This window comes from Coffea arabica, chromosome 6c (genome assembly GCF_036785885.1).
Source record: "Coffea arabica cultivar ET-39 chromosome 6c, Coffea Arabica ET-39 HiFi, whole genome shotgun sequence".
Classification (NCBI taxonomy): Eukaryota; Viridiplantae; Streptophyta; class Magnoliopsida; order Gentianales; family Rubiaceae; genus Coffea; species Coffea arabica.
In genome coordinates this window covers 51228438-51238571 of record NC_092320.1, presented here as the reverse complement: position 1 = coordinate 51238571, position 10134 = coordinate 51228438, and the positions used below count along the sequence as shown (strand labels likewise).

The 10134-nt window shown below is 33.8% G+C and overlaps 1 protein-coding gene across 1 annotated transcript; it reads left to right on the top strand.

Moving 5' to 3' along the window:
* The first annotated feature begins 7720 nt into the window (after positions 1 to 7720).
* On the top strand, positions 7721 to 9334 carry LOC113693241 (peroxidase 44-like). Its single transcript, XM_027211804.2, has 2 exons — positions 7721 to 7912; positions 8552 to 9334. Exons 1-2 carry the CDS (start codon positions 7721 to 7723, stop codon positions 9332 to 9334), a joined length of 975 nt encoding a protein of 324 aa, XP_027067605.2.
* The last annotated feature ends 800 nt before the right edge of the window (positions 9335 to 10134 follow it).

Below are 10134 nucleotides of genomic sequence, written 5' to 3'. Positions count from 1 at the left end.
AATCATCTATTTTGTTGTTGTAGTAAAGGGGAAAATACAAAGTGTTTCCTTATGTCTTGTGATTATTTTATTCAAGTTATCGATGAGCTGGCAAAACTAGGAATTTGAAATATCATTACAAAATTTGTGATTGTGGAAGGAAGTCTATATTTGAAGATCGTTGATTTGAAAAAGCCATCAGTGTTAATTTAAAAAACTTATAAACTATGCGGGCTAAACTGTGTAGGTTTCTAAACCATAGGGAAGTAACCTAAACATTGACTAAACTACAGGACAATTTTTGGTCTCCTACTCATTTATTTGTATGGCGCAATAATGATATTTTGCTCGCCGACAATTTCCATCACCATCTCAAAAACTTTCAAACAATGAGGGGGCTAAATTATAAATTTGCAAACTATAGAAAAATAAGTTGACTATTCACTAAGCCACATGGAGATTTTTTGTATTTAACCCTAATATAATACACTCTAAATTATTGGTAGCACCTATGTAACTACTCATTCAACATTAGGATTACTATTTCCGACATTGTAGTGACAGGTAGCACCTTACGTTTTAGGGTTTTGGCGCGAGTAAGTTGTATTATAAATTTAATAGGCATGAAGAAATCTATTCAATATTACAGAAAAAAAAAATGTCTATAGCTTGTTGTTTATTACGTGCAATAGTAAATTAAAAAAAGTATACTTTATTCTTGCACGAGACTCTCAACGAAGAATTTCAAATTTTGAATTCAAATTTCTCTCTCTGTGAGTTTTTCGAACTATATGTTAGTCTTCATTCCATCTTTTATGGATTAATTTATAGTATTATTGAGTTATAATTTGTATTACTCTTACTATAATAACTTCCTAGCAAAAGAATTATTCAGGAAAAAATAACATTCTTATTAGAAAGCATGCCTAACTTTTAATCCGTTATCTTAATTAAGATTGGAACCGTATCCCGCCATTATGGATAGTTCCAGAAGAATTAAAAGCTAGGCCTACCAACTATCTCAACTTTTACGTACTGGAAACAAACCTTTTTTTTAAAACCCAAACGGCAAAACTTATACCAATGTTCTAAACTTCAATTCAAACTTCCTGGTCGAACTGGTTGAATCGTTAACCTAGTTGTCTTTCAAGCTGGATTAAGGTTCAAACCCAAAGTGATTTAAAAGCAGGTATGAATTATGAAAACTAGTTGGCTCATCTAAGTTGGACTGGCAAATTGCCAAACCGGAACGGTTCTTGCTCAATAGGTTAGGTCTCGCTTTTCATTTAAAACTAGTGAGACGGTGAGACGGTCTGTGCTTAGGAAATTATCATTTTTGTTAAAGGTTAAGAATTATGAAATATATAGAATGCATGACGACAATAATATATAGAATGCATAAGGGTAAATTATAAAATTGTATAAGGTTATTTTGCATTTGAATCAGGATAATTAGAAAAATGTAAAGTGAATCATACCCAAAAGAGCATTAATCATTGTTGACACAAAAAAGAGGGACCCTGCAAGTCAATTAAGCACTTAAACCATAGAACTTGACATTGTTAAAAATTAATCACCACATGTCACAACAATAAAACCCATTTTTTAAAGTTACTAAAGCCAACAATAATTTATTAATTGTTTCCTCAATTATTGTGCATTTACGGAACACTTAACAATTTTATTTCGTGTCAAGCCAACAATAAGTTATTAATTGTTTCCTCAATAATTGTGCATTTACAGAATAGTTAACAATATTTTATTTCATGTCATAGTAATAAAGGCAATTTTTAAAGTCACTAAAGCCAACAATAATTTATCAATTCTTTTCTAGGTAATTTTGCATTTACAGAACACTTCAAAAATAAATAATTAACCACAAAAAACCAACTTTCATAGGATTCACTTTTTATACCATCAATTACCAATTCCGTCAACATGTCCGGTAAATGCACCAAAACTATACCAGGTGCTAACAAATAGAACAGGCAATTGACGAAAATATCTCGGACATCCAATAACAATTGCAGGATAACCTTTTGACAAAAAAGCTTTGTTCATAGGGCAACTCTCTCTTTTACAGTATTAGATATAGAACGAAAAATATAATAAAAAAATTAGGCCATTAAAAATTTTCTAATAATTATATAGACTAAATATTGAATATATAGACTAATATATATCCTTATAATTGTACGTTTTAAAAAGCAGTAGGATTAAAAATCATTTTTAGTCGGAACCTATGACACCTCAACCGATTTTGCTTACTAGTGATGACAATGTTGGACTTGTTATATTTTCCCTCTGTCTCAATTTTTGGGAATTGTGCAGTCAGAAGGTATCACTGAACATGCTAGACAACCACTGCATCCACTTATGTGTCGATTTTTTTTTGCCAACAAAACAGGTTAATTGACGAAAATAGCCCAGATATCCATTAAGAATTATAGAGTAACCTTGACAAAAAATTAACTGTTGATTGGGCAACTCTGCCTTTTATATTGTTACATATTAGATTTTTTAACCCATGAATTAGTGTGCATTATTAACTTATTTTGTCATACAATTTTTTCTTCAAGACAATCCAAGGATTAAATGCCACAGGAAGCACGTGGCTTGGTGTTGGAGATGATCCCACGGCAAGGCGGTGACGGCTGTCCAACCGGGAAAGTAAATTTGCTTTGAGCCATTTTGTCTATGGCTAAAGAGGCAAAGCAAAGAATTTATGATTTTTAGTTGATGAAAATACCCTCCACATCCAACAATAATTGCAGCATAACCGCTTAATCAAACAACACTATTCATAAGCCAACTCTCCGTCTTGTATATTGTTAGATTTGTAAGTCGCGACATCACCTGACTAACAGATGCAACACACACTATACTTTTGGACCATTAGCTATTTAACTCTTATGCAACATGCTTTCTTTTAAGTTTCAAAGCTACACAATATTTCTGCAATATTAGTTGTGCGTTATTTCTTCTTTTAAAAGTTATAGTTTATCATTAAATTGCTTTAGAAATTCCAAAACTTCTTAATTACTGAATTTCATAATTTTTGTCGACTAATCTATTCCCAAAATTGTATTCTTCTTGACTCCAAAAAATTACTTTTTTCTTAAGGTTGACAATGATAGAATTTTAGAAACTTTTTTTTTTCAATAAGTGTGAGATTTTAAATCTAGAATCTCCTATTTACAATTTCTCTTACCTTGTCACCCAACTCAATCCTCCCTCATCAAACTTAACTTTAATTTAATGGCTGATTTTGACTAAATGAGGGTGGCAAATTGTTAATCACTCCAAACTTCAAGAGGGTTCGATGCTACAAGTTGAGGTTTATTTGAATTGAAAATTGCATGAATTGTTCCTCACATATCACATTTGTACCTTTTCCATCCATCACTTCCAAATTGAAGCAAATCTGTCCTTCACATTACAAAAATGCATGTTTTTTGTCCGTACACCCATTTCAAGCACTTTTTTTCTAGAAAAAAAAATGTCACATGCCAACACACTCACACACACACACACACATATATTTATATTTATATTTCATGTTTTTTTATTACAACGTTTAGTTTTCCAAATATTGTTTCTTTTTTTGTTAGATTTCTTCTTTGGATTTTAGGATTTTCCCATTTCAAAAGTACTCTAGATATTTTAAAATAGCTGTTAAACCCTTTTTTTAGTTGTTAGTTTTTTTTTAGAACTCGTGTATCTGGATAAGAATTGGGTACTTTTGATGCTCATTTTACGCCTAAAACTATTATCACATGGCGGCATGTGACTTTTTCAGTCGCATAAAATGGATATGGGGACCAAAATGACATGTTTTGTACATTTGAAGGACAAATTTGCATCAATTTAAAAGTCAGGAACCAGAAAATATACAAATTTGATATGTGATGGACTATTTGCAACATTTTCCCGTTCTTGAACCTACACATTGTTTTGGACGCCCACTTGAAGAAGGTAAGAAAGGAATAAAACATATACCGCGTTGTTTAGATAAGAAACGGATGCATCAGCTTGAAAAGCGGAGTCCGTTGTCCACTTGCGAGCCAGTGACTTTGTTGGGAGACTTGTCATTTTATCCAGCCGGATAAGAGGCAATAGAAATCAACAGCTTGCAAGTGGATTACCATTTCTTCTGCTGTCCTTCTTCAAAATACTAGTTTTGCTTAACTGGAAACAGGCTTGCAAGTTGAACCTGAACGAGAAACGGCTATTATTATTCTGAGGCCAATCTTTGGCTACAAAGGGGGAAAAAAAGAGTGAAAAGATAGTTGCCTAATCTTACACGTTTGACACGTCACATTTTGGTCAAAGAAATTTCGTAGGGTTTGTTGAATATAACAAAAACCGACCAGGTATAGTCTAGACACTTGTGCCTGGGAGGCTAGATGTTAAGGTTATACTTATTTGTTTTGGTTGAATAGAATACAAGGGATGTTTAATTCACTAATCCTGAAATCATCCCTTGTCGACTTAGAGTTTCATGTAGGATAAGTGTCCCATTTAAAATTGTATGCTTTGCTTTTGCACATATTTCTGCTAATATTGGATGATTGATAGTTCTGTTTTTAATTATTTGTTGTACTATAAAGAAATTTTAGAACCATGGTCGTTGGAAAGACTAGCACTTCCAGAGTAATTGAACTCAAGATTTACTAGTATTTCAACCAGTGCGTCAACATGGGACGTTCTTTATTTTAAATAATTGTGAACCTATGGAACACATGAATTATTCAATAGAGAGATATAGAGAATTTTCTTACAAATGATTTATATTTATTTCAAAAAATTATTATGTTCTAAATGTTAAACTACTATACCAATTTTTACAAACTTTTATATGTAAACTTATTAAATTGCACTGAAAAAAAAGAGAGAAATAACATTTAATCTTTGAAATAGCTATTTAAATGGTACAATGATTTTTTTTTATAAAAATAAATTGCATTAACGAATTATTGAAAATCGTCCAACACAATTTGATTTACATTACTACCCTAATGCCAGGTTAAAATGCATTAAAAATAATAGATCAGCAGTTTAATAGATATAATGGATTTGAAAATTTATGAACAGATTTGAAAAGTGTAAAATGTTTCAAAATATTTTTCTAATGAAATAAATCGCTATAGCTCCTTTAGTGTGTATTGCAATCACCAGACCTATTAATCAACAATTTCAAACTTGAATAATGATGATGAAATCTATCGAGATAGAATTCTAAATCTGATAATTAGATGTGAAATAAATTTAGATCTAACAATAAAATAAGTAAAAAAAAAACACAAAAATCTCACTAGGAACGCGTAGGAGATATAGAAAATTCTCATTAGGAGCCCCTAGGAGAAACAAAAGTCTCCTTCCCAATGAAGAAGGCCTTTTGGAGTGAAGAAATAGAGAGAAATTGGAAAGGAGAAGAGGTTAATTCTTAAGTAAAATGGCGCAATGATGATACACCTAAATTATGTATTTATTTTCAATTAAGTAGAAAAAATTAGCAACCCATTTTCACAAGAAAGAATTTTCAGTTTGTGGCAAAGTTAAAAAATTTATGGATGCCAAAGATTTGTTTAATACTCTCATTCTTTCCAAATCAAAGTTTCTTCCTCTTTTCTCTAAAAAGCCTTCCAAAAAGCTTTTCTTCTTCCATGGGAGGGAAATGTTGGTCTAGAGTTAAGGTCCTTCCTCTCTCTCCATTTATTTTTTTGTATTCAATAAAGTCTCTCCTAAGGTTTCCTATTAAGAGTCTTCTTCTCTCCTATATGGGTTGTTTGGCAAATTAGTTTTTTCCCAAGTTTTTTCCCTACAAGTTTTTTAACAATTTTAGATATAGTAACTCAAAAAATTTCTCAAATTTTTAAAATACACACATCAAAATACCCAAAAACATACAAAAAATTTTTTCTTCTTTCTTTTCTTCTTCTTCCTCCCCCCACCTCAACCCACCACGAACTCTGCCATCGGCTAGCACCAACTAGCACCTCTACCAGCCCCATAGCTGGCCGCCTCTTTTTTTTTTTTCCTTTCTTCTCTCCTCTCTCTCCCTCTCCGCCTTTCTCCTCCCTACCTCTCCTTCTCCCTTACTAAGCCACCCCTCCTTTTCGCCCTTGCGTAATCTGGTCAGGTGGGAAAGAGAGAGGGAGGATGGCGCAGGGAGGAAGGGATTTGGCCATGTGGGAGGGGGAGGGAGAGGGGGAAAAGGAAGTGGCAGGAGAGAGGGAAAGGAATGGGGAAGAGGAGAGGGAGAGAGGAGGAAGGAGGAGAAGAGGAGGGAGAGGAGAGAAGGGAGAAGGAAGAAGACGAGAGGGAGAGAGGAAAAACTAAAAACAAAAGAAACCTCCACTAGTTGTTTGGCAGAGGTTCCGGTGCCAATGACCGACGGTAAGGAGGGAGTAAGATCAATAGTGGGGTGAGGGAGAAGAAGAGGAGAGGAAAGAAAAGGAAAAAAGAAAGAAAGAAAAAAAAGAAAAGGAAAAGACAAAGACAAAGACAAAGACAAAGAAAAAAAGTTTTACCCACCCTAAAATGTTTTTCTATAAATTTGATAGGAAGTTACAATAAAATTTTGAACAAATATCCAAAACACTCATTTACCAAATGGGGTCATAGTTTCTAAGTGAAAGTTTTCTCCTCCCCAAAAATATCCTAGTTGGAGCTCTTTCCCCCTTTTGGCTCTATTTGGCACTTGTTTTAGGGGTGTTTATCGCAGAAATTTTTTTCTTAAACTCCATCTATAGTAAAATAATATTGTAACGTTGCTATTGAATTGTCAAGATTAACCCAGTTTAAAAAATAAAATGACTGAACAAGCCAATATATATAAATGTAGTATGCATGACACTTTAACCAATTATGTTTAAAAAATTTTTTGCCACAACTCTCTTATGATTTTCAAAATATATATTTAATGTCCCTGTGATTGAATTATTTTCATCTTGATATTGAAGTATTTTTTATATTTTAGTCAACTCTATTGCGGAAATCAAATTCCATTACTCTAACACTTTACTTCAAATTGTGAGGGATTATATATTTTTAAAATTATAAGAAAGTTATATAGAAAAGCACAGGAGATACTCTTTACCCATGAGAGTAAGGCGTCATCATAACTAAGCAATTATATTTTACAGCAAGGGATTCAATAAATCTATATATATTTTTTTAGGTTTCCCTAGTTTGAAAACATAAGTTGGTCTTTAAGAAAAAGAATACGAAATTAAAAATGCTGGCATACTTCACAAGATTTGTCAACTGTGCCAGGAAGAAGTGGAAGGTTCTCCGGTTATTGATGGCTCATAATTAACTAAAGTTCATATGACTCGTTCGCATTTAAATAATACTACTTCTACCAAACACGATTGATAGTCACTATCCTATCTGTATATGCCATAGCTTCAAAATGATTGGATTCGGTGCCATTGTTGATATAAGTTGCTTTTAAAGTCATAAACTAGCTGAATTGACCATTCACGTCTTCAGTTTCCTACGCGTCCATGTGTTGGTAATACTATTCTAAGGGAAAGCAATCAAAAGATACGTCAGAAACCACGTTTTTGACAACAAATTTTGACCATGCAACTTCCGAACCTCTCCTCCATGACTTATTTCACCTATATATATATCCACAGCCGGATTGTGATTCTTCATAACATAAGAAAGCTCAACTATTCACATACTTAACCTCGATTACCTGAAAACCTAGAAAAGCTTAAGCAAAATGGAAATGATGCTAAAAGTTTTCTTCCTAGGTTGCATCCTGCACCTTGCCTCAGCGCAACTGCAGAATGGATTTTACAGCACTTCATGTCCACGAGCAGAATCAATTGTGCAACAAGTTGTAGTAAAGAAATTTAGCGCTGATCGTTCAATAACAGCTGCTTTGCTTCGCATGCATTTTCACGATTGCTTTGTCCGAGTAAGTAATTAATCTTGTTTTTAACTAATTTATACTTGTTTAAGTGGTTAAGTAGTCAAAGGAGTTAAAAGACATATAGTATTAAAAAATTCTTGGATGGAGCAAGGTTCAGGGGCTAATCATAGTTCATGTGTTCCTATGCATCACCCGTTAACAAATTAAATGGGACTTATAATATAACATAACGGTATGTCAATTTTGTGGTTTGGCATACTATAATGGCATATCAATTTTGTGGTTTCGCTTTGTTTTGAGGTACTCAAGTCATAACAAATTTTATGAACTATAGTCCATCTAAAAATTTAATTATCAATTGCCTCAAATTTCTTCCTACTAGAATGTAGTACCCGAAGACATCCAAAATTTATATCAGAAGCGTGCAGTATGTAATCCACTTATTCAGAAGTTACATTAAAAATGCCGAAAAGGTCTTGGCCTAGTGACTGAAAACCACAGGATTTAGAGTCTATATAATCTCTTTTCCTGCTCCACGCTTCATAAAATTCCACCCTCCCATGTAGAAAATTTTTAAAAAAAGTTACATTAAAAAATATAACAAAACCTCGATTTATTATATACGTGAGAGGATTTTATGAAGTTCTTATGACAAAATTTGGCATACTTGGCCAAAATTTTCAGGGTTGTGATGCATCAATATTGATAGACTCCACCAAGACCAGGTCATCGGAGAAAGATGCCGGACCAAACTTAACAGTAAGAGGATTTGAGCTAATTGATGAAGCCAAGAGAAATCTTGAGGCTGCTTGCCCATCCACTGTCTCCTGTGCCGATATAATAACATTGGCAACCCGTGATGCAGTAGCATTAGCCGGAGGACCGAGATATAATGTATCAACTGGTAGGCGAGATGGGCTGGTTTCAGACTCTTCCGAAGTAAATTTGCCAGGACCAAGTCTTTCCATATCGGATGCAGCTCGATTCTTCACTGCCAAAGGCCTAACAATCAATGACATGGTGGTCCTTTTGGGTGCACACACCGTTGGAGTTGCACATTGTGGTTTCTTCCAGGATCGGCTTTCTAACTTTCAGGGCACCGGGAAGCCTGATCCCACAATGGACCCGGCATTGGCTGCTACACTCTTGAAAACCTGTGGCACACAATCCAGGCCGTTGAGTAGAGACCCAACGGTGTTTTTGGATCAAAACACATCCTTCATAGTTGATAATCAGTTCTACAATCAGATAAGGTCTAAAAGAGGGATCTTGCAGATTGATCAGGAACTAGCTTTGGACAGCTTAAGTGCTCCTCTAGCCTCAAGATTGGCTGCCAACAATAACCTCTTTCAGCAGAGTTTTGTCAATGCTATGATGAAAATGGGAAGCGTGGAAGTTCTTGTTGGAAATGCTGGAGAAATCAGGAAAAATTGTAGAGTATTTAACAAACCTGGTGGTCGAGCCTAATAGTTCTAATCTCCCTAAAGTGGAGCATATTGGAAGTCACTTACCCTTTTTCTCTTAAATTCTTGCTCTTCCATGGGTTTGACACACTTGATGTTTGATTGATGAATAATTATTAATTCTTTGTGTACAAAAAAATGCAAATTTTTTTTTACAATAAAATGTTGATGTTCCATGTAGTGTTTTGTTTCGTTACGTAATTGAATCTAGCTATCATCCTGCCTCTATTCTACAAAAATTTCAATCTCGTACATACCCTACGACAATCATTTTGCAGACAATTACGTGTATTGTGTGAGTCAGAGAATCAAGCACAACTCTTACAACTTTAAATATTGTTTAAATAATTGAAAAAATTGAGAGAGAGGCAAAAAGATCCTAAATAGGGCAAAAAAAATGAAAAAATAGAGAGAAGTACTTTCTTATCTCAAACGTCAATATGTAAATTAACTTTTATTGCTATCCATGCATGTTAATATTTTCCAAAGACACTTTGCTTCCAGTGTAAATATTTTGGAGTGAAATACATCCGCTTATAGTAATAAATAGGTTTGAAAGAACATGCCCCCAATGCTAAAATTGAAGTACCCAACGGACACTTCACTTGTCCAAAAGCATTCGTCGGACGGGAGCATGTGGTAACTGTTTAAGAGGTGGATGGGATCTTACAGCTCCAGTTCCATTTGGATTAGTTGTTTTTTAGACTGTTTTTCAAAAATTTTATTATAGTTGTGTATGTAAAAAACTTTTACTGTAGATGATTAAATGTTTTTTAGAGTATTTTTAGGATGTTTTTGAGAATA